At 42.5% G+C, this 26,810-nt stretch overlaps 1 protein-coding gene across 1 annotated transcript in view; it reads left to right on the forward strand.

The window, feature by feature from the left end:
• Window positions 1–7,571: 7,571 nt before the first annotated feature.
• Window positions 7,572–26,810, forward strand: part of LRRC1 (leucine rich repeat containing 1) — a 69,180-nt gene continuing 49,941 nt past the window's right edge. The window contains exons 1-2 of the mRNA XM_030945112.1: window positions 7,572–8,111; window positions 23,272–23,389. Of these exons, the coding sequence (XP_030800972.1) occupies window positions 7,953–8,111; window positions 23,272–23,389 (277 nt within the window). The 5' untranslated portion in view covers window positions 7,572–7,952. The remainder of the gene's footprint in view (window positions 8,112–23,271; window positions 23,390–26,810) is intronic.

The following is a 26,810-nucleotide window of genomic DNA, read 5'->3' on the forward strand; positions in this document are numbered from 1 at the left end:
AAGCTCAGCAGTATCCACAGTGGGTGGAGATGCTTCCATGCCAGGATTCCCACAATGGGCAAGACAAGATATATATTGCACCTCTGATGTCAGCTGTAAGAAGCCTATTTCTTGAAGCACCATGCCCTTTTCTGGTCCACACATTTTCAAGTAATCTCATTTCACATTAGCAGTCATCTCAGATCTTCTCACAATCAAATTAATTTCAATATTTTCTTCCAACATAAAACAGTCTTAACTGAGCACATGGTACCTTGGAAAACCTCTTCTCTCATAAAATGGCCAAGGAGAGGCAGAGTAGTTCTCTGTGGCGGGAGGTACAGTGATCATCTAGCTGAGCTTCTGGGCTGGTGGAAGTTCCTTGCAGTGAGGAGTTTGCTGAAGGGTCACACTCCAGCCCACTTTGCTTTCCATTTACTCCTTCTGTTTGCCTGCAGAGCTTTGGAGGTGCGTGCATGGACTTCCTAACTCACCACTATATCTCTGTTTGCCAAGTGTTTACTTGACCTAAATTCTTTTGAAAACCATCATTTGTGACAACTTAGCACAGGCTCTACAGAACTGGGTAGCAGATTAATAAGCACTGTGAACTGGACTCACAAGCTCTGACATTTTATCAACAGTACAAGCAGGGTTTTTTAAAAATTTTATTTATTTTTTAATGCTACTGATTTCTTAAACTATATTTTTTCTAACTGTAAGATTGACCTGTTGTATATATATCCTAAAATGTTAGTTCACCTTTCAGTCCTCAGCATAACATCTCTTCAGAAAGGGATTTAATTCTGAAGACAGTTGTGATTCTTACTGAGTAGCTACATCACACCAGGTACCTCACTGGATTCAGAGGTCTGCTTTTAATGCCAGTTGTTACTGGGACACGATTAAAGGCAGAAATATATTTTAACTGGTGCAGTGGCTTACTATACTTTTTCATTTTGGTATTCCAAATAATTACTGTTATATTTTATTTGTCCTTGGTCTAATTCCTTAAATAAACAACTTTCACAGTTCAGTTCCTCTTTCTCTGAGCAGAAGTGTCAGAAATTTCTTCATTCTTTTTCCTGAAGATAAGTAACACTTTTATAACATGATATTTTATAACTTAAATAAAAAAAATCTTGTGTGGTAAAATTCATTGAAGTACAGATTTCCAATTAACATTGGAAATGTCCCCTCCCCCTATGAGCTAATATAGGAAATTAGTGAAGGGTCGACTTAAGATTAAACTTTAAGCTAAATGCTGAATTGTGGAATTCTGAATGCTAAATGTGGAATTGTGTGTGTGCAATTGTTGACAGTACCCCTGTCAACATTGTAATGGCATTGAATTCTCTTTCAGCTGAGAGGAAGAAAATAAGAAACCACATATAAAAAACCCAAGGTTAAAAAAATTACAAGCCAGTCAAAATACTCTTCATTGCTGTAAAATTTGCATTAGCTCTGGTACTAGCTGCTTCTTCCTCCTCTCCATAAAACATGCTCCAGGTCCACCAATGAGTCCACAAAATGATGGGCTGTAAGAATGCTCCTGATACGGGTTCTTGAAGTGCTGTTCCTTGTCACCACCTTTGCACTGGTGGGAACCACCAGCTCAGCTTCCCCTAGAGAGATGTGACCTCCTGACCCTCGCGATGCTGAAAGCCCATGGGAAACTGGGGGTCTCCCATCATTTGGCCAGTAGAGATCACGAAATGATGGTCAGGTTTAAAAAAAATGCCTACCCAAGTCCTCAGGCTGGGCTGACAGGCAGCAGAGTGACCTACCTTGTGCTTGTATCTGCCTTTTTACTTCATGCCAAATCCAGCAGTGTCGTTGTTTTTGCTGACCATAGGAAATTGAGCACCAAACTGCATCCAGTCAAGGATTATTTAGTTACATTATGGTGTTGATATGAAAAAATAAACATAGACCTGAATGCATGTCTCTACTTGCTCTCTTCATGGTGGTTGAAGAAGCAAAATTTGCTGTGCAAAGTTGTATAGAACCAGCTGAAAACAGCAAAAACCTGAAAAAACGGTTGGGACCCAGAACCTACCCATCAGGTGCCATAGCCAGCCCAGCAAGTGGGAGGGAGGAAAAAAGAAGGAAAAAGCCCATCCTGGCTGCCAGACTGTCTTTTCCTTATTTGCATGAATACATTATTAATTCTTCTGGCCAAAGAAGATGAGGGTTGTCAGCCCTTGAAAGTTGGTGTGAAATATGAAACTACTGGATACAATGCAACCACATATGACTGGCCACTCCTTACAAACCAAACTGAAGCAAGAAGGATTAAATCAAAGTAATACCTCATGTGATTACAGCTCATTGTGTTCAAATAAAAGCTGACGTTAATGAGTGATTTGTTTGGTGGTGGGGGTGGAGAATTTAGGAGATGCTACAACTTCTGCTCACAGTGCTTGCTATTTATAACACTGTAAAACCACAGCGAACGTGTTAAATGCGCTGCCACGAGCATGTGCCACTTCAGCTGGGTATCATGGCTAGAATAATTCATTGTGGCTCTTAGCCCTGCCTTTGTACTAGCAATACATTATGTGATCCTGTATCAGTTATTCTAGGCATACAAAACCTTGTAGATGTGGTGGTACCTGTGATGATTAAACCATAATTTGTAACTGTAGCTGTGTAATCGGTGTGGGAACGCTTTACAGTCACGTCTACCTGCTGTTTTTACAGCCCTCCTCTAAACAATTTACATAGAAACGAAGAACAAATGAGACCAGAGTCCTCAGCCAGCAAAACTGAGCAAAGAGAAGTATGTCAGTGCTAATTACCTCCAGCACCCTGCTGGGGCTGCCTCTCAGCAGCTCTGCAGGCTGTGATACAGTGGGTTCAGTAGTATTCCTGTTTAATTTGCTCAGAGCTGCTGGGGAAGTAATCTTCCAGCAGAAATCAGTGCTAGTTAAATTATTTTCCCCCAAAACTAGTCCTGTTAGCTATAGTACTTGTGTCTTTCTGTCTTTGTACTCTTCTTGTTTTGCCCTGGATTCTCTGTGCCATGTAACCATATCTCTTTATAGCAAGGCTTAGAAATCTGGGGGAAGGAAGAAGTCCTGAATGCAGAAAGAGACTTCAGGAACTTGGCCTGCTTTATTTTTATTTTATCTGTATGGAGGTTTTTTTGGGTTTTGTTTTTTTTTTTTTGCATTTTTTTTAGTTATTTATTGTACTTTTCCTAGTGCTAAGTGGATTTTGAACTGAGCTTTATGAATTACTTAAACTATGCTGATGCAAAATCTATTTCTATCCATTCTTTATGTTTTCTTTATATCCTACAATGTACATTACTATTAAATTCTGATTACTTTGAGTATTACTGCTTTCCTTGTAGCAGTACTAACCTCCTCTGGACTCACTCAAGCCCATGGATATCCTTGCTCTAGGCCTTTTTGTAAGAATCTCAACTTGAAACTTGGCATTCTTTGCTTGAATTGCCTTTTGACAAGCCAGAAAGCAATTCTGTCTGAGCTGTGCTGAGGAGGGAGAGCTACAGCATGACCTTGCTCTTGCTTCTTTCAAATCGTAACTTCCAGGAACACTCCTGAGATCAGTCCAGCCTTATCTGTATTTCACATTTCATTGTCTGAGTTCTTTGTAAGTCACAGAAACCTAATTTTTTGTTCAGGATCACTCAGGATGATGGTATCTAGTAAGAGAAATTGAGATTTTCAGCACTGAAGCTCTTGGCTATATGCCCAGACCAGGCTGGAGTGACTGAAGGATGGCTCTTTCTTTGATGGACTTATGACATAAATTTTTTTGGTCATGACCAGTCTCCCAGCTTTCAACGATGAAGTGACTGTGTGTATAACTGGTACTCCTGGTGTCATTCCCAACAGAGAGCCCTGGAAGCACTGAACTGTTCAGCAGGGTGATCTCTTGCACTCAACACAGCTCTGCTAGCAGTGGCATGCAGGAGAGCTTGCTCACCTCCTGCTGTGTATGTCCTGCAAACAACCGGCTGCAGCCTTTGTTAATGAGCACCTTAACACCATTTAATGGGGGCAACAGGGACTGTCACAAACCCTGATGTGGCTCCCTGATCACAATGTGAATAGCAGGAAGATATGTGAACTGTAATCTCACAGTGAGAGCAGACTTCATCTATTCCCCTCTGAATCAGAGCTGGTAGAAGTCTGACCTTGTCTGCACAAGATTGAAGAAAGTGGTTGGCTGGGAAAGAAGCACAAAGCTGCTCCCCACACTCATTTACTCCTCCTGCAGAAGAGGTACACCTCTGGCTCTACCTCTTTTATCAAATGGCAGCTGGAACCAGGTAATCCTCCTGCAGGACTGCGAGACCAGCACAACTTAATTCCTTCTGCATGTGAGCCACACCTTGGCTTGCTGTGGAAATGTGTAATGCAGCAGGACTGCTTCTATCAGAGAGGGCAACACTGCTCCGAACCCCCGGGGGGCACAGTGCCCCAGGTAATAAGGTTGTCAGGTATGTGTTAGTATGAATCCTGGCGATTTGCTGTCCTCCCTTCTCACAACTTGCATGCCTGGCTATAGCTTCTAGTTACTGTATTGTATCACAATTCTCTTTTCTCACCCCTTTTTCAAGACCTCTCCCACCAAAACTTGTCCCAATATGAGATGTCTTCTTCATTTAGGGAAGGTTCTTTATTGCTGCTATTTCCTAGTGCAGAAGAACCAGAGATACCAGTAACTTATTACACTGACCAAAGCTGAACAAGTTTGCTTGCTTGGGAGTTTGCTTTCTACAGTGAGAATACTATTTTCTCAAGAATGGCACTGATTTGCCTTTTGACTTCCTCAGTGCCTATTTCCACACCATAGCTTCAGGTGAAAGTATTTCACCTCTGCAGTGGGCCAGGGGCACTAGCACTGATTTAATGTCCTAAGCTTCCAAGGATTTTGTCAAAACCCTATGACACTAGCTGTCCATCGTAGAGAAAGGAAAGATGTTTATCCTTGTATTGAGTGTCAGCTGGTGAAGGCAGATCTCATAAATAAGTATTAAGCTTTCTTGCAATCAGTCTGTCCCCCCTGGGCTCCCTGAGACTCGTGAGAAGCGTGCAAATAGTTTGACTCATTCTTCATTAAAGTATACAAACTCACCCGATTGTCAGTCACCCTCCTGTAGTACTGCCTAGACTTGTCACAGTGAGGCCTAGTCATGAGACACATGACAGCATCTGCAGAAGTGACATCTCATGTCAGATTTTGTATCCATGTCATGGAAGAAAGGTTTAAGCAGTTTACAAGCATCTGAGACAATCAGTGTAGTGCTGGGATCTGAAGACCTCTTTGTCTGGAGGGCATGCTGGGCATTTCTCCCAAATGGCACAGAGGACGGTGGGACAGAGAGCACTGTAAGATGGTGAGAGAACCTTCCCACTGAGGCCACTGCTAGAGCTCTTGCCTGTTGACAGATTCAGCTGTGGGACAATGTGGGTGCTTCCAAACAAGCAGAAGATGGACACAAGGTCCTGAGGTGCTACTGACCAGTCTGTTTTTTAGAGCTGGAGTTCAGGAGGCAATGTGTTCATCCTTCTGTTCAGCAATTAAGCAGGTCATGTTGTTCTCCAGTTTCAAACGCTTTGATTTATCCCATTCCCATGATGTTGTCCTTTGTAGTACTGCATGTCCTAGGTAAACTGGGGGTAGTCAGCAGTAGCCCTCCCTTGTTCATGTGCCCTGCTGCATGGCTGCTCTGTAGTCTCACTTCTTCAGAGAGTTCCCTAGGAACAGAGGCACTGAGGTCACTGAATTTAGGCAAAGCAATCTTGGCAGCAAATCTGCTGTTGGTCACAGAGGCTTGTGAACAGTTTGAGCCTTATATCTGCCTCAATATTTGTTCAGTTGATCTCTGCTGAGCCTCCACATTCCCTGCATCTGGTTCAATATCTTCTGTGTCAAATCTTGGGTTGGAGCTGCCATAAGAAGATTGATTTTCCTAACCTAGCTCCTCTGCCTGGAATCAGGGAGGACCAGTCTCACTAGCAGCTGCAAGAGGTGCATCTGAAGTGCCTGGCTGGCCCTGGCTAGGACCCACTAATTGTGACAGAGATGGTCCTCCTCATCCCCACCTCTGGAATCTGCTGGGTAGCTTCCTGCATCCCTGTCTTTGCCAAGCTCTGCCAGCACACAACAGGTTGGTTTGATTTATCCTGTTGAAGTTATCTAATGTCCCGCTGCGGGGCTGGGAAGGTTCAGGAGTGCTGGTGTGTGCCTGCCCTGCTTCCGAGCACATGTGAACACATTTATGAATGCTCTTTTGTAATTACTGAATATATTGATGGAAGGAAGAAACAATTAGTTCTGACAGTTATTTTAAAAGATATTTATAAGAAAAAGTTAACATTTTAAAAGTTTCTTGTTTTGTAGGTCTGCAAAGAGTAACAACATGCAAGTACCTAAAATGTCATTTTAAAACCAAAAAACAGGCAGATCACTCAAATTTCCACAGAAATTTAACAAGTGCAGCTTGTAGGATTTATCAGCTGATTTAAGAAGAGCCCAACAACAAATACATTGCAACTTTGTACGATTAAGTGTTGTTGGTACCGTGCAGGGATTGAAGAACAGAGACAATTACAATAAAGTCCCTCTCTCCTATTCCTATATCTGCACCCAATTATAATTATGCAAGAAATTAGCAATATTTCAAGAACAGGGCTGATGTTAACTCCCTCTTTTCAAAAGTATTTTGTGTTGCTGTGTAGATTACAAAATTGCTATTATGTAACCAGAAAAACGAGATCCTTTAAGGCTGTTTTGCCATCGGAGCTCAGGAGCACATCGCCCTATTCACAGGGGTGTAGAGGTGGGACTGCCGGAGCCCTGAGCCGGCGGACGCGGGCAGAGGACTCCCAGTCTTTGTCTTCCTTAACCCTTGTGACCTAACGATTGCCCTTTTGAAAGTGGATTAAAAACCCTATTTTCAGAAAGCCTTGAGGATAGTATATATTTGTCTCTTTCCTATTTTTTTTTTTTTTTTAATTTTAGACCAATGCAATTTGAGAAGGGAAATATTACTCAGGGCCAGGTACCTAGAGTGCGTTCCATAGATTTTTTTGTGTTACTTTCCAGACAGAGTTCTAAAAATTGAAAAGAAACTGTGAGCGCGGTCTGCGCACGCTCCTGCTCGGTGTTCCCGGGCGCTTCAGGTAGGGATCGGCATGTCCCAGAGTCGGTAAAATGAGCGTCCCGAACCGCTCCCCGGCACTCCCGGGGATTGCGGACGCCGCCGTTCCGACAGCAGCCGCCGCCCGCCGCGCGGGGCGCTGGCCGAGCCTGCCCGGGGCGGCTGCGGGCCCGGCCGCTGCTGTGGGAGCCGCGCCCCGCCAGTCCCCGGGCCGGAGGGGTGCGGTGCGAGCCCCGCTGCCCGGGCAGCACGTTACGCTTCCAGCCGGGGAAAGCTCCGTGCCGGCGCCGCTTTTCTTTCCCTTGGCAGAAAGTTGTGCAGCCGCCCGCCCCCGGCTGCCCGGGGCGAGGCGGCGCCGGAGCGGGAGCGGGGGGTGTGCGAGCGGCGGGCCGGGTCCAGGCCCGGGGCGGGGCAGGGCGGCAGGGCCCGGCCCCGCTGATGTCAGCCGGGACGGGGGAGGAGAGGAGGGGGAGCGGGAACGGCCGCCCGTGTTCCGGGTCAGGCGCGGGAATGCGCGGCGGCGGCCGGCAGCGCTGCGCTCGGCGCCCCGCGATGCCCCTGCGGAGAGGGCAGCGGCCCGCCGAGAGGCACTAGGGGACGCCCCGGTTCCGCCCCGCTCCGGCTCCCTCCCATTGTTCTCCCGGGGCCGCCGCGCTCGCCCGGGGCTGCTTCCCGCCGGTGGCGGCGGCTCGCTGGATGCGGCTTGCGGCCGCTGGCTCGCCGGGACCCGCGCTGCGCGGCGGCGGAGCGGGCAGCAGCTCCCGCGGCCGGCGGCGAGGAGGGGGCGGCGGTGAGCGGCGGCGCCCGCCCCGCGGCCCCCGGCGGCGGGGCGATGTTCCACTGCATCCCCCTGTGGCGGTGCAACCGCCATGTGGAGTCCATCGACAAGCGGCACTGCTCGCTGGCCGCCGTGCCCGAGGAGATCTACCGCTACAGCCGCAGCCTGGAGGAGCTCCTGCTGGACGCCAACCAGCTCCGCGAGCTGCCCAAGGTGAGCGGGAATGGGAGCGGGGGGCCAGGTGAGCTGCCCCGGCAGGTGCCCGCCGAGCTCCCGGTCCAGCGCCCGCACCGAGGCGGCGGTGAGGGGCTCCTGGGGCCGTGGGTCTGGGGTAGCAGCCCTCGGAGTTAAAGGAAGAGCTGGAGTTTCAGATTAGCGTTTCCCCGGAGTTTGATGGGAAATGAGCTTTCAGGAGCAAAACCTGGGGATCCGCGTCTTGCGGCAGGACAGGTCCTGTGGGAAGGCAGGGGGGTTGGTGCCGGAGTCGCAGGACATGAGTGTATATTGTGATTAACATGCACGTCATCGGAATTACGAGACCTTGGAGGGTATTCAGCCCTCCCCTTTTTTCCCCTTTCGGTAGATACTATCTGCTCCGTACATGGGAAAACCAAAACCCTCCAGCAGATAACCGCGTTCCCGTTTCTGCTTTCTACTCCTGGAAACTTCATTGTGCAAAACACGAGAGACGAATAAGCCTTTTCTGTGTCTCGGTCTAAGTCCTGGGCAGTTGTCAGTGTTTTGCTTCCCACTTGAAGCATGTACTCAGAGTTTTATGCATACTGTATTTTTGGTATTATTGTCAAAGGTGAATTCACTTTAAATTCAACATGATTTTGAGACCTTGAAGTGGTACCTACCAGTGTGCCTCTCCAGGTGGCACTTGCACATTTTGCCGGAGGGACTCCATGAGAGTGACTCCAGCGAGGCACTGCGGCTGCACAGATGCAGAGGGGGTGGGAGGCATACTCGACTTCTGACTTGAGGACCCACGGGCTTTCTTCCCCGTGTTTGTTCCTTAAACTTTGGACAACTCAGAAACCTTTGTGAGTTGTGGTTGGTAGAGTTTGACACGGGAAGAGTTACCTGGAAGCTACATCTAAAAGCTATGTGGACTCTTCCTAACTTGGAATCCAAGAAACTGAAGTCACTAGCCAGAAAATTTTTCAAAAGCACCTTTGTTTGTACCTGAATCAAAGTTGCTCTGTTCATACCCAGACTTAAACAGCCTTACTTTTTCCTTTTTGAAATTCAGTGCACTCACACACACTCTCTTTTTTCAACTCTACATAGTAAGAGTAATCGTGGTGGCTAGGTTTTCCTTCAGACAGTAGTAAAAATAGTCAGTTGGACTGATGTGTTAAATTTGGTTTTTTCTTTTGAAAAACCTAGGCACAAGTTTGCATCTTGTTGTGACTGAACTCTTTATCCTTCTGAACTAGAGCAAAACTGGTTTGCATAGCCTGTGTGTGGGTGCTATTTTTACTTCCAGCAGTTTTTACTGGCTTTGTGCACGGACCAAACTCAGGAGTCCCTTTGTACTAGACCTTTCTTATTAATGTTGGCTTTCAGGCTGGTACACATCATGTTACAGGGGTATTTAATGTGTGTGTGACTAAAATCCCATTGACACCCATGGCTCTTGGATTTAAAAAAAAGTAATAAATTCACCACCGACTGGTTGTACAAATGTAAAGGCTGATGTCTGTTCATGGTGTTACATGGTATTCATTTCTGTAAATAGAGTACAGCTATTTACTGTTTCTCTCTATTCCTTGAACCATAATATATGAAATAGCCTTTTTTTGCCCTGTGATGCTTAAAAAGACCACTTTTTTCCCATTAGTTGCATGTGACTATGCATTACATCCCATACCTGTAAGAAATAGCTGAGGGAGTTAAAAAACTCCAAAAATTAGCCTAGGCTCCTTGGCATTGTGGTGGAATCAAGCAGAAGTTGAAGTCAGAAAGAAGGTTCTTTTTGTTTTTTTTTTTTTTAATGTGCATGGATCATGTTACAGGAGTGCCTAAATATACTGTAGGAATATGTGTGTGGGTTTTTAGCTGGACTAGGAGGAATCTGAAGAAATACAACCACAGAAACATACTTGTATCTGTCCTAAGTACTTTGTGCCTTGTCAGCAATGAAGGGAGGCATTTTTATTGGGGCTTCCTGCACAAACCTGTGAACTTTCCTTGTCAGTTCCTTATTAATGATTTCTGATAAATGGAGTCACCTCATGTAAGTGTTGACTCTGCAGAATTCTGAGGTACAAAAATAGAGCTGCAGTCCTGAATGTGAAACTAATGTATTGAAGGTAAAACTGATGGAAGAGCCCTGTTCAACTTTTCTACCAGCAGATAGTTCTGAAAGTTCTCCTCTAGGAATCTGGTTGAGGAGAATCATGGAAGATCTCTCGGTGGAAGGTAGCTACAGCATACATTGCTCATTCCTGTTATATTTAAAGGGTAGTGTCAATGCAAAGTACAGATTCAGAATTGGTAATCAGTGCAAAAAGCTGGGATAGACCATACCTCTGGTAGAGAAAACATGGGGGAAATCATCAGAGTGTGTAATTAACAAACTATTGGGTCAGCATAGATAAAAGTGGTTGTTACATCCTTAATTTAGTGTAATTCATTATATCAGACTGACCTTAACCTCCATTAAGTTTCTTCTCTATGTTTATAAAGGCAGTAATACAAAATCAAGCTAGATTTGGGCTGAGTTGAGGCCTAAACAAGTCAGGAGAATTATTTAACTCTCAGTGGCTGGTTAGTTAGGTGTGTGTTAGTGCTTGATGAAGTCCTGAAGTTCACAGTGATCTGTGCCAATTCCTGGTGAATCACCTGTGGGCTGTGCTGATGCCATAATATAATCCTTCAACACTGATAAGGTGTTTGTGCTGTTGAGATGGTTGTGATGCCCCTTAGGAAATTGCTGCTGTAAAGCCTCAGCTTGGCACAGTGAAGAAGAATCTCCCTGTAAACTGTCACTTGCAGCAGAAGTTGCCATGGATGGAGGAGGAGACCCCAGCTCTGCTGCTCAGCTCTTCATTGTGCACACAGGTAGTTCAGACTCAGTTCTCCAGTGTGGGCAGCTGTGGTCTGAAAGGTCTTTTGCAGTAGGTAGGAGGTTTTGTAAAGCTTCTCTGAAATCAAGTAGATACTGGTGAGTTCTTTTACCAACTTTGCCATGGCTACAAATCTGACAGTGATGATGGCTTTATTTCTAGACATCCACTCCACATGCACTTGTATTTTTTTTTCATCCCTTCAAATGTAAAGCTTTCTGAGGGAGATGAATATCAGCAAGTGGCATGATGAAATATGTGGACCTGCTGCATTTCTCTCAAGCTGATAAGGCAATTTGTGTTGGATGCACACACTTCCCCCCTCCCCCCGAGTTCTCTCTGCCCCCATTTCTATCAAGTAGCTATAAAAGGTGTCTTTTGGTTGGTTTGATCCAATACACCAGTAAAAGAATATACTCTAATACATCCTAAAATCTCCATTTTGAGATAGAGAAGTAGTCCTAGGCTTTGTTAATTTGTAGTCTTTCCTAGCATATGTAAAACCTCTCTTATTCTAGAATAAGCTAGTAGAATGTGGTGTGTGTTAGGGTGTTAATGAAAAAACCCAACAGAAGAAACACACATAAAAATCCTATCAAAATATGGAAGACAACTTAGAGAATTGCTGTATCTTGAAGGAAAATGACTGGCAGGACTCAGCACTATTGCTGAATTGTATGTTATGAGAAATATCCTCAGGAGAAACAAGCAATACACTTGAATCATGTTGAGGGAATTACTTTGCTAGTTTTATTTCTGTTCTGTAAGCTGTCCAAAATGCATGGTAGAATTCTTCACCTTTTTCTAAGGGGAGTGAGTAGGAAGGGTTCATCTGGAAAATACCTGAACAGAAATGTCTGAGAAGCAGAGAGAGGTGCCCCTGTTATTTCTACTCTTCCCCATGTTTGCTTCCTTGTGCATTAGTACGTGGACCAGAAAAAGAACTGTTTCTCTGACCCCCTTTTCCCTACAAATACTTTTTTTTCATCAAGTTGTATCTGTCAGCATTTTAAGAATACAAGGTAATAATTTTTGTTTGTAGAGTAACTTAAAGGTTTTTTATATAATTTTGTTGCTGCATGTTTGGTTTCCCATGTCAGTAAGTGAATCTTTGTCAAGATTTCCTTAGCTGCTCTGCTGGATCCTGGGGTCCCTTTGCTCCATTCCCCAGTTACGTGATGCAGAACTTGTTCTTATGTTGTCAGTGACCTTCTTGTGTCTTTACCACTGGTGTCTCAGACTCCTCACCCTGAATGTTCATACTTTCCCATCCTCCCCCATCCTTCACGTTCCAGCATCTTTCTTATTTCCTCCAACCCAAAGAGCTCTGTCTGTCGGCTGTTGCTGATGCTTTGCTTCCTCTCCTGTCCCTTCTGTGCTGGGTTCTTGACTGCCCTTGCAAACATCTCTTTCCTTTGTACTCTGCTCTTTCCCCTTCCTTTCTGCTGCCTCCCAGGTTCCCTCCTCTGCTCTTGCCCTTCTTGCAGGATAAGCCAGCCTGGTGGGATGTGCTGGAGGAGCAAGCTGTACACTATTAAGCTGCTGGTGGTTTTCCACAATAATGAAGTCTCTCTGAAGCCTTCCTCAGCAGATGTGGCTGTTCTCCCACAGAACTGCAATTTCTAGCTGTCAGCATGCTTCTCGCCACTTCTGTTTTACAAGACAAATTAAAGAGCTGCACCCTTTGGTCTGAAAAGGATGGGCTATGTATAGAGTTGGTGGTGAAGTGTAGCTCTTAACTTGCTTAAATAATTCCTTCTCCTGTGTTGGATCCCATGTGCCTTCTGTTGATTATTTTGTGTATCTGATTTTATTGGGGGAAAAAATATGATTGCCAGTGTGCATAGAGCAACTAAAAAATGTAGTTTGTGTGGTTTTTTTCTGAACCCATAGCATTTTTATTTTCCTTGGGAGTGAAAACTTGAGGAATTTTTCAACTCAGGCTGTAATGTGCAGTATATAATTTGCTGCATGTCAAAAACTATTCTTCAATGAAGAGTAGGCTTTCTGGCAAATTGCTTTGATAGAAGAAAATAACACATTCTGCATGATGCGTTTCAATAGCTTTTCTAATGAAAAGCATCAGATAAAAGTAAAATGCTTTCAATTCTATAGATCAGTCTGTAGTTGAAATGGTGTTTTCTATTCCAGTACATTAGAATTTAAGGGCAAATACATCCTGTCAGCTTAATTTCTCTGTGATTCAAATTTGCAGTACAAAACTGAATCCCTGCATATTTCTTTCTCCAGTGACAGAAAAAAAATAATCTTAGGAACCCTTGAATGCAGTATTATGTTTTGGCCTTTGTGTTAAATCACAGCATTCTTTGCATTGGTGGGTGGTGGAAATAGCTTATAACACTTGTTTTGCTGCTGTTTTGTCTTGCTGCTGCTCAGTTCTTTAACTCAAAGAATAAAGACCACTTTCCCATGATACTTCTAGCAGATGTTGTTTATGGAAAAACTCCAGTGGCAGAAAAAATTTCAAAATTTTTTCTATGCACTTAGTTTAGCCTAAGAGTCTGAGGAAGTTTTTTTTTTCCTTTGGGGAATGATTTTTGTGTAGTGTTTGTAAACCTAATGTAGTGCAGCACTGAATTATTTCGCATCTCTGAGCTTACAAATTATATCTGTCATCTGTGATTTTTCTTCTTGGTGTTATATACTAAAGCTTTTCTGTAGAGTTACTAGATAGATGTGAGACCCTTTTCCCAAGAGACCTGTTTAAACCCTGGCCTCTTCCTGTGCCCCAGTTTCTTTGTTAGAGATGCTGCTGGTCTGCTCTGCTTGACATTCAGCACTGTTGGTATCTCTGTTATGTGTGCTGTTGAAATCCAGGGTGCTGTTATCTTACCAAAATCATGTGAAAACTCCTTAAGAAACAGTCCCACTGTTCTTCCCATACCATACCTTTGTCTCGCAAAAAAACCTGTTCTGGACTGAGTTTCACTGTTCCATCATTGTTTCTATCATTATGCAACCATAAGCCTGAAAGACACTTGTTTGGTCAGGGGCCAGTAATCTGTGGAAAGACATGATTATCGTACTATACCTCTCTTTAAATTTGTGTTTATGGCTGCTTAAGTTGTACGTATATAGGAACTTTATTTCCTTTTATTGAATGCACAGATCTCCTTGAGTTTGCAGAGATGTGGTGGGATGTCTCACGTGGCTGGAGTGCTGCAGTGGATAAACACAGGCTCTTTAAGGACAGGCCAGGAAAACAAGGATGGGGACTTGCCCTTTGGATGAGAGAGTAGCAGTGATTTGTGAAGTTTTTCTTTGAGATGGATGATGGGCCGGCTGAGAGCAGATTGGGATTAGTGTATGACATTGTTTGGGTGTGTGCTGTAGACTGCTTGATCGGGATGAAGTAGTCGATGATGCTTTCTACACGTAACTGGAAGAAGTCTCATTTTTACAGGCTCAGGCCCTCACAAGGGTCTTGAATGACATGACAGCTGGAAGGACAGCACATCAGGACATAAGCAACCCAGGAGTTTTCTGAAGTGCTTTGATGGCTTCCTAACACAGCTGCTCAAGGATTTAATGGACAGAGGTGATCTATTGGACCTCATACTTAAAAAAAAGAAAAGGCAGGTTGAGATGTGAAGATCAGGGTTGTAGTAGCTGTACTGACCTTGGTCACCTTGGCTGTAGTGACCATAAGATGGTGGAGTTCTGGGTTCTGAGAGGAAGGAACAGGACAAAAACCAGCATATTGAGAAAACAAACTTTGGTATGTTTAGGATTCTCCTTGGAAGACGTTGGTAAAAAAGATGTTTATACTGCCATTCAGCAGGACAGGGAGAGACTGGAGAAATAGGCATAGAGGAACCTCATGAAGTTCAGTAAAGAGAAATACACCTGCACCTGGAGAGAAATAACCCAGTTCTTCAGTACAGGCTGAGGGCCAACCACCTGGAAAACAGCTTTCCAGTAAAAGGCCATGGGTAACCTGGTGGACAAGTTGTCTGTCAGCCAGCAATGCTCCTTCATGACAGAGAGAGCCAACAATATCCTGGGCTGTGCAACACAAAGCATTGCCGGCAGGTGATCCTTGTCCTCTGGCTAGCATTGGGGAAACAGACCTGGAGTGCTTTGTCTAGTGCTGGGTATCCCAAAAGAAGAGACATGGACATACTGGACATACACTGTAGGGACCACAAAGACTGTTAAGGGCTTGGAGCATCTCTCAGGAGAGAAGGCTAAAGGAGCCAGAGTAGTTAAGCTTTGAGAAGAAAAAGGCTCATGGTTGTATATAAATACATGTTAATCAGCACGAAACCTTGGGATGCCCTGTGACCTTACAAGAGGCAGTGGGTGAAGGCTGAAACACAGGAAACTGTCTGAAATATGAAAATACTTTTTTGCTGTGAGGATGCTCAAACACTGGCTTGGATTGTCCAGAGAGGTTGTGCAGTCTCTGTTCATGAAGATGCTGTAAACGTGACTGAACATGGTCCTAAGTGACATTCTCTAGGTGACCCATGCTTTGAGCAGGGGTGCAGTAAGTGATTTCTAGAGCCCCTTCCAATCTCACCCGTTTTATGATTCTGTAGAGGGCATATCAAAGATTTTGCCTGTCTTTAACTTGGGTGTTTTTAATGATACAGACTGAATTGTTTTGGCTTTCAAGATTTATTCACCCTCAAATGTTTACTTGTTTTACTTTCTACATTAATAATATGGTGTTTTTGCACATCTTGCTGTAAATCCTTAAAGAAATACTACTGTGTGATTTGAACAAGCATGTATTTGCAGTTAGTGTCAGAGAGAGAACTGTGCCACTGGGTGAAGCTGAAGCAGACTGTGCACACACAGTAAAAGTAGTTTTATTGAAAGTTTGAGATTGTTTTCAGTATGACAAATGCTATTTAAAATACTTGCTAAGAGCGCTGGTAACTTGAGATTATGTTACCTTTTGTGACCTGTTGTGATTATTGTCAATTAGTACTATCATGCAGTATATGCTTGAATTATTAAAATCCATAATAGTTTGTAGAGAAGCAACATTGGATCCTTATATTAATATACCTATAAATACACCTAGAGCTCTGTGTTGAAGGCTACAAAGAAGTTTATTACCAGTTAAGTATGTCTAGGTTTTCTCCTCCTACTTTCCAGATTTTTCTGTTGTATTGCTTCACACTTGAAGAAATACTTTACCTTTTGACATCAAATGAAAGACCACAGTCTGATGGAAGCAGAGGAAGAACTTAGTCTGCTGTTTCCTAAACAAAAGAAAGTCATTATCTTCCCTGTTATGTGCCTGTGATTGTTCAGAAGACTTTTGAGGTGTGCTTGGTTTGAAATATTTTCTAATGGCAGTTTTTTGTAGTAACAGCTCCGCTCTACTGATTTTTGACCTGAGCTGAATGTAATTAAGTACTTTCAAGACATTTCTATACCTTTAACTTTTTTTTGTAAGGTGTGTACTGTTGTAGTAAACTGGTAGCATTCCCTTCTCTTTGTGATGTACATAGGTGAGACAAGGTTTGTGGGCAGAGATTATACATCTGTACCTCTAAAATAAATTTTATGATTATACGTAGAGTTATTTTTCTAATTATATCAGTTGGTCAAAAATAAAGACATTACCTCCTGTCAACAGTCTTGTATACTGGAAAAATGCATGCTAGAAATTCATTAGAGAGATTAATGTGGGCTTTGGTTTTTTTTCCTCCAAATGGCAAATGCATTTAACTGCAATGAATCTGTATTTCATTGTTGTAGATGTTTTCTGGCCTCTCTTAAAGGCAGAGGTAGTCCCTCTCACCTTGGTGCTCTAACAAACAGCTCTAGCATGAGTGCTCTTTAACCTTTGTTGCTTCTGCTTAATTGATATAAGAGAAAGTAGATCCTTGTCTGCCAGGAACAGTGGGAGATAACCTGGTCAATGCATTGCTTGGTAGGGCAGCATTTTGATTCAGTGCTGCAGTGGATTGGTTTTTGAGAGTGGATAGTCCCCTATTTGTCTTCTTTTAAAAGGAATACTAACAACTGAGAGTAGGACCTGCAATTGGCCCATCCTTGTCAGTGGTTCAGAAAATGGCAGATGCTTTGAAAATGGGGTGTCAGAAATGTAGCAGGTCGATGCTGAATACCAGCTTCAGTGAGGCATTGGTGTAATTTTTTGCTCTGTCTCTGTAGGCCTTCCCCCACAGCCTGGCTGATCTTTCTCTTGGGCTTTCATTTCAAGTACCCATTGGAGGGAGAGACAGCAGCTGCAGCATTTGGTTCTGTTTAGTATATGTGCCCATGAACTGTGCTGTTTCATTAATCTTTTCTCTTGTTGTGAAATCTACTAATTTTATTAATGTTTTGTATGGACTCCTGCTTCAATGTCCACCTCCATGATGTTTTTCACTAATATTCGTGATCACAAAGTTGGTAGTAGAATGTTGCAAGACCAAAGGATAGCTTGAATATATTCTGCATACATGGTTGTGTGTGTGAAACAATCTTTCATCATGCCAAGTATATATAATAGTTCTGGCTTTGCTCATGGCACATGTGAAGACAGAATTAGAGACCTCAGCTGCATGGAGTGGTTGTCCATTTGCCAGCCTGCCACAGAACAGGCAGGCAGAGGTCTGTGTGCTGCTGTCCATCACCAGCTGCTGCTGCATCTCCTCATGGCTCCAGAGGAAGTCCATCAGCTGCTGCTTTGATGTAGAGTTATCAATTGCATGATGACCCTGCTGTGCTGCACTGTGAGTTCATCCCTGCCCTCAGAAATTGCTTCTGTATCTAAGGGAGTATTTTATTTGAAAATTAAAGTGTGTTGTGCCCAAAGGATCACGTGGGATCCATATTTGAGAAACCCTGTTGCCTTTGCCAGCTGTCCTTGCTCACAGGTGAAAGGAGACAGAGTGACTTGAGGAGTCCTGATGTTGCTGGCAGGCTTTGTGGGAGATGCCAAACTGATAATGCCCATGCTAGGCTTTACTGGAGTCTGCTGAGATCTCTTTTCACAGTTCATGAATCCAGAGTAGGATTCAGCTTCCTCAGCATTTTATTGTGCAGCTAGTTTGGATGTGCTTCTACAGGAAAGGTGTCTGTTTTCTGTGCTCTTGCTGGTTTTCCTCAGCACTCTCACCCGTGCTACTGGCAGAAGTCTCTGGGTTGGATTTTTAGACAATGATGTACAGGACTGCATCCTAGAAAGAATTTTTTGCTCACAGGTTAGTTGTGGATTTTGACTGAGGGTGATGTCTTGAGGCTGGAGTGCAGGGTGCATTACAGCTTGCTGGGAGCTCCAGACTGGGATGTCCACTGGCTGACTGGAGTAGAAGTGATACTTGAAATCCCGCCAGTTGGTGAGTGTAGGGCACTGAGTGTCCTCTCTCCTTGGAATCCTTAGCACTGAGTGACCCCTACTGATAGTCTCTCAAAGGCCTTTCTGTTGATGACTTTGACAGAAGTGGAGTGGAGTGGAATGAGGAAAAGCTCACCCTTCCCTCTTAGCCTCTGCCCTTCAGGCAGATGGGGAATGTGTGTGTATGCTTGTGCCAGAGCCTGGTTATTAAACCCATTCTGAGGAAGCTGAGTGCTTGGATTCACTGGTGCTGCTTCACTATGGGATTTAATCCTTGTTTTCCTCATGGTGTCCTGAGCACCAAGCAGTGTGTTCACCCAAAGTGGGTTGGGCTTCTGTTGTATTGCACTAAATAGCACAATATTCTTACAGGCTTCCTCTGCTGCCACTGATGCCAAGCAACAGTGCAGACAAAATGGTAACTGCCAGGGGGTAGGGACCTTGTTGGGCAGCAGCTATGTTGCAAGGTTATTTCATGGATTTGATGCCTTATCTCTTGTTCATTGCTTTTCTTACCAAAATTACCTCTTCTACTTGTGTTTGCCTGAAGGAGCTCAGAAAAAGATCTTTCTGAAGCACTATAAAAAGTGTGGGGAAGGGTTGGCTGTAATTTCCCTTATCCGGTGACCGAAGGAGGACACATAGCTGGTGATTGGAAGTAAACAAATGAAATGGTGTCCCCATTGATTTTTGTTTACAATGTAGAAGAAGAAAATGGAGCCTGAAGTAAGATTTAAAACAAGAATGCATTTAGGAGTTAAACTGTGTTTAAGTTACTATGTACCACTTCTTAATTCTAAGGCACAGATAGCCTTTAGTTGGTCATGTGTAAGTTTGGAAAATGGCTGAAATAAATACAGACGTTCTTAAGAAACAGAGCCTAGTAACATACTCTGTCTTAGAGCTTACTTAATTCATTTTAATAAAATAATGTAATTGCCTGAAGAAGACTTAAAAGCTGAGGCAGCATGTGTATGTGGAAAATCCATATTGGCATCTGAGGGAAATCTGACATAAGAGCAAATGCTTACAAATTCCTGATCTTGTCAGGAACAGCTCAAGTGCTTGCAAAAAAAAAAAAATCCTGAAGCAAAAAAAACCACCAAACCCTCATCTTATCTAGTGTGTGTGTAACCATGAAGCAAGTTAATTTGCAATTTTCTTTCTCCTTTACATCTCATTCTAATTTCTACTGCTTATGCTAGCCCATTGTGAGAATTAGGCAGTGGGTTCTGCCTAAAGAGAATTTTTAATTCTCTTTGCTGCTAGTTGTGGTTGCAATAGCTAGTAGTAGCCTTTTTATGGAAATGTTGAGCTTAACACAGTAAACATTTAGTTATGCTACCTGTGCCAGGTGGGTTTGGAGTGTGACATGTCTCTAGCCCTGCAAAGGCTCTAGCAGCTCAGATGATGCTGAAATGTTGCTCCTCCCCTTAAACAGCATTAGCTGTAAATACATCTTTGTTCCCTCCTATGTGTTTTACTTCAACTGTTTATTGTTTTCCTGTATTTCCATTTATGTTTTTTTTTTTTATTCCCATCAGCTAAGGTGCTGAATTTTCAGGGAGAATTCTCAGGCATGAGTATTTTTTGTTTTGGGAGAGAACCATTGAAAGAAACCCAGAGATATGTTGTCTTGGCCACTTGCATGGAAGAAAATATCCTACTAGTTTGGCATAATTCTCTTAACTTTTTCTTTTCTAGAATTGAGTGCCAGTTGTAGTGGTATTCTTAAAAAAAAGGGTATAAAAAATGAGGACTGTGGGATCATACTGTCTGTTTATACTTTTCAGTGAGTCATGAACTTATCTGTTACTTTTTTTCTTCCGTTGGCTGACATCGACCCAATTTTGTCAGAATGAAGTTTTTTTTAAAATATGTGTCTGGGTGAGAGAGTCTTGGTTAGTTTTCCAGTGAGAGAAGGGATCTGTTCAAGATGTATATTCTTAGAAAATCCATATAATAGAAACCTCTATAAATTCTTTGATAGCAGGAAAAGCTTCAGTTGAGGGCCAGGAACTGGTACTAAATAGCAAGTTATAGGCTACTTCAGTGCTTATGCTCATGGCATTATTTTTCTCATTGAGGCACTATTAATTAGGCTGGCTAAACTAAGCAGCATTAGAAGTGTTGCCAAGATACTCATAGAGGCATTGGGTCTGCAATCAAAACCAGCTATTAGAGCGTGCTGGGTGGATATGCTGCTCTGGCCAACAGCCCCATTGCACTTTGGATCGTGTTAGAGCTTACCAAATAGAGGCAGAACTGTGTTAGAAACATCAAATTAGGAACATGTTTCTTGTTGCCATGTATTTTAAAAATCTCAGATATTTATACACATATGTATATATACATATATATGTTTATGTTTGTTGAACTGTATTGAGTAAGCTTTTAGTTCTCTTTGTTCTCTGTTTTCCCTTCATTCCCTTTGTGGCCTTTTTGAAAGGTAAAACATATATGGCTAAAAGGAATTGCTTGCCTCTCCAGCAGTGCTTCAGAGCACTAATGATGTGTCTTAGAGAAAGGAAGAACACTTAATGAAATGGGACTAGGATGCACTAAACGTGCAAGAGTGATCGAGTCCTGTAGTTTAAAGGAAAAAAAACAAACAAACCAGAAGTTCAAAGAAATGCCATTTGTGTAACTGCAGTTTGATTTTATCTAGGAAATGGTGTCATTCATTAAAAATTGTTATACAGATGGAAAATAAACCTTCCAGTTAATTTTTCTTTTAAGTAGTAGTCAGCTGAGGAAACAGGAATATCTTTAAATATTGTGTAATATTGCTTGTTGCACACGTGCTCTGCACATTTAATAAACACGGACTGCATTGGCACGTGGTACTCTGAGCGCTCTCAAACCTTCCAGAGGATATCCAGCTCTTTGGATGACTGCTCTGTCTTTTAACCGTGTTCCTGCTGTCTTTGCTCACTTGCCATTGAATATCTGTCAGGGACAACTGTTGCTCAGATAAGATTTGTAGGAGAACATAAATATTTATAACTTTCATACAGTTTAGCAGCTACACACTGCTTTGAGGAACACATTTTGGCAAGTATTTACTCTGGAGTGTTAGGACAGATTGGGATCTCTTCTGCAGAGTGTACTCCTGCTATGTTTTCACAAAAGTGTCTTTAAGTGCTTTTCTAAGCTTCTGATGGATTTTTGGTTTAGGCATATTAATAAATATTTAGAGAAAGGGCTACATTTGTTTTAAGGTAAGAATGGTAATGATATGAAAATGCAGTTACGGATCTTTTGAGGACAATGAAGGATTAAAATGCATTTGTGGCTATTTTAATTGGAACATAAGTTTTTAGGGAGCTAGAAATATGGAATTACAGAGAATTTTACCTTCCTCTTAAAATTTCAACTGTGTTACAAAACACTTTTAATATGGGGGAGGGTGGAGGAGTGCCATTCTGACTCAAAAATGCCTTTGAAATTCCACGTTCAAATCTGGTGCATCTTTTACTGTCGAGTGTTTATAAACTTTTTAAAGCTCTATCCTTCTTATCCCCTAAAAGGAACCCATGTTTTTGAGGGAAAATCACATTTGTTTCAGATGTGGTTTATTTTTCTGTGGCACAGTGTATACTGTAAGATTGATGCAGAAGTGCAAAACTTTGCATTTAACCTGATTTATGATCTTGACCACTCAAAATAAGATTGAAAACCTGTATTGTAATACAGATTGATGAAACTGCTTTTGCCTTGTGTCCTAGTAAGATGCCTTACTGTCCCTTTTTATGTCAATCTTAGTAATATCTGAGTGACATTTAGAGCACATACTCCATCACTTAAATAAAAAAAAACTCAAGAAGAGGTGCTAATTTCCTAGAAGGGATTGTAGGTGATGAAATGTTAGTGGGTATCCCAAATTTACAATATCTTCCAGTTACCCCAGGGTGGCAAAACCGTGGGGGTGTAGGCATGCACCCATCCTGTGAGTGGGTGAGATGCACATGTTTGACTGCTGGATCAAACTCCCTGCGCACTCCAGGGGCACAAAACTCACTCAAAATTGGAGGAGTCTGTTCAGTTTTGATCAAGATGACTTATGTGTCAAGTCATTTCATTCTGCACAAATCCTCACCCCATGAAAGACCTGCCTGGAAGAAAGGAAAGTTTCCGTAAGAGCTCCACAACTTTCTTAGCAATGCCTACATCTCAGTATGTTTTAAATGATCCTTTTTCAGTCACCAGCTGCTCCCAGTGCCTGGGATTGACCTGACTTTCAGCTTGGCCTGTTTGATGGTTATTTTGTCTTGGGGGCTGCCAGACCCCCTGAGCCCATAGCTGAGGTCAGGGAATGTTTGCACGCTGCATTATGTGCTGTGTTCTCACATGGACAGGGCTGGGCTGGGTTTTTCCTCAAGCAAAGGAGACCTGAAATGCTGCCCAAGTTTCATTAGTCCTTCTGAAACTGGGCCATAGAACAGAGGGTGTCTGAGGCTGGAAGGAAAGCCTGCCTGGGGGAGGCTGGTTCTGTAACCTAGTTGGTTTTGGTGTTCACTGCTGAAGAAGACCTTGTCAGCCCCTCTTCATCACTTTTCTAGATCTTGTTCTCCCTCTGCATTAACTTCCTAACGAGCCCTGGTGTGTAATTAGGATGCTTTTAATTACTCTGCTTGGTAGCCTTGCCCCATTAATGACTTTAAGCTGGCACTCTGGATTTTGCTAGTGTCTATCTGCAATGATCTTTAACAACAAGCTTTATGGATTTTTTTTTTACATGCATTTTCATTTTAAGTAAAATATAGGTTATTTTCACATTCAGTTTGTCTGCATGTGAAAATTAAAACAAAATGTTTGTTCTGGTACAGGTGTGAAGGAGATCTGCATAACTAATGCCATGAAATAGCTTTAATTAGCTCACATTTTGAAAGTGATTCTAGTTATTCCTCATCATTTATCATGCCTATATGTGAGTTATGTGAATATTTTCTGAAATGCAATTTTTTCTTTCTTTCAGCCTTTCTTCCAGCTTGTGAAGTTACGGAAACTTGGACTTAGTGATAATGAAATCCAACGGCTCCCTCCAGAAATAGCAAATTTCATGCAGCTGGTGGAACTTGATTTGTCTAGAAATGGTAAGCTCCAAGGTTAATTTGTTTGATTCTATACTGTCCTATGACATGGTCTAGAAAACTGTGTTAGTAGGATTTTTCTGTCTCAGAAATTGTTATCTATGTCCTACAGAACACTTTCTTGTCTAATTCATGGATTTACCTTTAGTTCTGGAAGGAAAGAGCAGAAGGGAGCTTGTGGTATAAATACAGTAATAAAATAGTGTTTGGCTGTAGTTCTGTGTTTCTGAGAGCCTGTTTTATTTTCCAATTTAAAAAATGCTTCATGTGGTAGTTTCATATGTGTATCTGTCACAATGTTGACTTCTTTTCCCAAGCTCTCTGAAATGCCTGGCATTTAGAGATGGAAAAAAACAGAAAAAAGAAAAAAAAAAGAAGTTGAAAAAAAATAAAGCTGCTTTCTGTCCTAAAAAAAGGACTGCTTGTGGGTTAGAAGTCTAGTTCTTTATCTCTGCTTTGGTCTTTACCTGGGATTAGCAAGAGGCAGAGTGCTGGTATTTCTAGTTGTACTTTTGGAAGAAGAATCAGTCTGTTTGTCAACTGCAAAGATAAATTCAGAAAAGAATGCTGGGAGAAACTACCTTCTAAAATGTGTTTTTGGAAACAACATGGGTTGCAATGCTTGCTGTGTATATTGTCCTGCACTGTGATGGAGCAAAAATATCTTTTTTTTTCTGTGGCCTGGTGAACTTACTAGTTCTGCAAGAAGTTCAGGGGCTGGTGGGTCACCTTTAAGCAGTCTTTTGACCCAGTGATCTAAAACCAGTGAATCTGTGTTACCAAATTAGAGCAACTGTCAGCTATTTTTGCTTCTTTACATGCAGTGGATGTGCCCAAAATGCTCTCTCAGCTGTGATGGAAGGGGTGGGAGCGATCAAGGTTGTGTAACCTTGTAAATAAATGAGGGTTGTAATTGAATATTCAAGAAAATAAACAGTGTAACAGGGAGCCTTTTTTTCTTGATGGTTTAAATTCACATCGACTCTTTGTGACAGAAGAATATTGTTGGTACTTCACCTTTCTATAGCATATTTCCTTTATTTGTTTTGGTGCTTTAAATTCCATCTCTATCTGATAATAAAATTGATGAAGCGTGATGAGTCTCCAGGCAATTGCTGAAAAACTTCTGTGAACCATATAATTTTATGCACATTTGGAAAACCTTTTAAGAGGAAAAAAACAGAGACTGAAGAGACAGATTAGTTAAAACATTTTAGAAATACATGAACATTAGTTGATGTGGTATTTGGCTACTGAGTTTGGCTGAGTTGGGTGCTGTCAGTGACAGACCTCATACAAAAAGAAACCCTCTGTTGGCTTAGTAATTCTCTTTGCAAATGAATAACTAGTTGGAAAAGATCTGGTGGATCAGAGCCATGTGAACTCTTGTCAGCCTGGCTTGGAAGTTGGCTTGAGAACTGAGCTGTAACAAGAGCAGATGGTGTGAATGTTTATGGCTGGGTAGATGCGTGTGTCAGTAGAAGTTACTGCACAGGGAAGTATTTTTTCCAGTAATGGGTTGAACTAATGCAGGTGGCAGGGAGCAGTTCCTTTCCTATATCCAAGGTTCAGTGTTAATTACCCATTTTATTGCATTGCTTTCTTTTCTCTGTGGTTCATTGCAGAAGGTGACTGATGCCATTTCCCTCTGATTAATTATGTCACAGTTACTGCATGACTTGACTCTTCAAATTAAAAATACACCGTGCAAAGTGGTGCAGGGGGGCCATGGTGGAAAATAACTAGTCTTACTTTCCACTGTTTGGCCATTTTTATGATTGTCTCATGGTTCTCCAAATCAAAAGGCATAACACACCATCTGGGATGCTGCAGGGGGAATTCTCACAAAAGGTTTTTGATTTTACAATACTTTAATTTACTAGCTTTGTATTTTGAATCCACCTCCCAGTATGTCTCATTCTAAACCTGCCACAGGTTTGTCCTGTTCAGTTGTTTGCACTCCAAAAGGTTTTCTTTTTCTGACTGCCCAAAATTACTTAGAAAAAAAATAGGAATGCTTCATATTCCTTTCAGGCAGAGAAAAACAGCTCTGCTTTTCAAAATGCAGTATGCTGCATGAATAGGAGAGTGTGATGGTGACATCTGAGCTTGGGAAATAAGAGATCATTGTTCTGTGTTTTTTGTTGTTCTAGTTGTCTGGTTTGGTGCACTAATTGCCTTCAGTTCTGGCCATTCTGTTTCCTCAAAGAGCTTAAAAATACAGATATAAATTCATTTAATGTTCTCTGCAAGTGAATAGCTTTTTCTATTTTAACCTCTCATCACAGAAGGAGGAAAGGGTTTTGAATAAACAGAGTACTTCCATTTCTGCCATAATAAAATGATAACATGCCTTTCTTTCTCCTACTTTATAACCCTTTGGTCAACATGTGAACATATGGCTTCACATTTGAAGCCACGTGAGATGGTGGGTGTGTCACAGGGATGGACTTGGGTGCCCTTCCAAGCTGTGGTGCCCAGTTGTGCTTGGAGCAGCTGTGAGGTGCTGAATCTAGAGGAGGGGTCAGTCTCTGCTGATGTCTGCAGGTAGCTCTGTGTACTCGTGCCATACAGCATTATGTGCCATGTAGGTAGCATTGCTTTGTAGACACTTGGGAAGGGTCCATAGGGAAACTCTGACATGTGTCTCTCTTAAATTCTCAGGTGTTCTAAAATGCCCAGTACATGTTAGTATATATGTTAAAAATGTGCTACAATAATAAATTCTTTAAGCAGTTTCTTGGTTAATGAGTGAATCTAGAACTACAAACATGCTTCAAAGAGATAAAACTAAAAAGTCTTGAGCAGATGTAAATTTGATGCTCCCTGTGTATGTGGGAGAAGTTTGGGGAGGGTAAGGATAGCTTCAGTGGTGCATAAGGAAAAGGATTTGGGAAGGCTAGCAGCCATATATTCTTAAACTTTTCCTGGAGTATTTGCATGTTGATGCTATTTCTCATGCCCTGGAAGGCCCATGTGTTCATGCAGATTTTCCTAGGAAGCATCCCTACTGTGCTTTTCTAGTCTGGCTGAGGCTGTTCTTTGTGCTAAGGTTGAAAGGATGAATCAAGGACTGGAATATAAGAGGGCACAGAAGCTGTGCTAAGAAAACAGCATAGTGATGGTGAGCACTTTGAAGGTTGTTTGGCAATCCAGTTTATCTCTGCTTCTTGGTATCAAGTTGTTCAAAAAGCTCATGTGCTCATTCTAAGGCTAAAGAAAACAGACTCGGTAGGATTTCAACAGTACATGCCTGAGCTTTTGACTTGCTGGCAAAGCATGTCTGAAACTCAGAGTGTTCCCTGAGGAATCTTCTGAGATAGGTACTCACCTGCTGTGTGTCTGAAGCTACTGCTGGTTCCCTCACACTCCCCGGGCTTGATTAAATCTTTTCCTGGATTCTCACGCCACAGGTGAATTCTGT

Source organism: Camarhynchus parvulus, chromosome 3 (genome assembly GCF_901933205.1).
Source record: "Camarhynchus parvulus chromosome 3, STF_HiC, whole genome shotgun sequence".
Taxonomy (NCBI): Eukaryota; Metazoa; Chordata; class Aves; order Passeriformes; family Thraupidae; genus Camarhynchus; species Camarhynchus parvulus.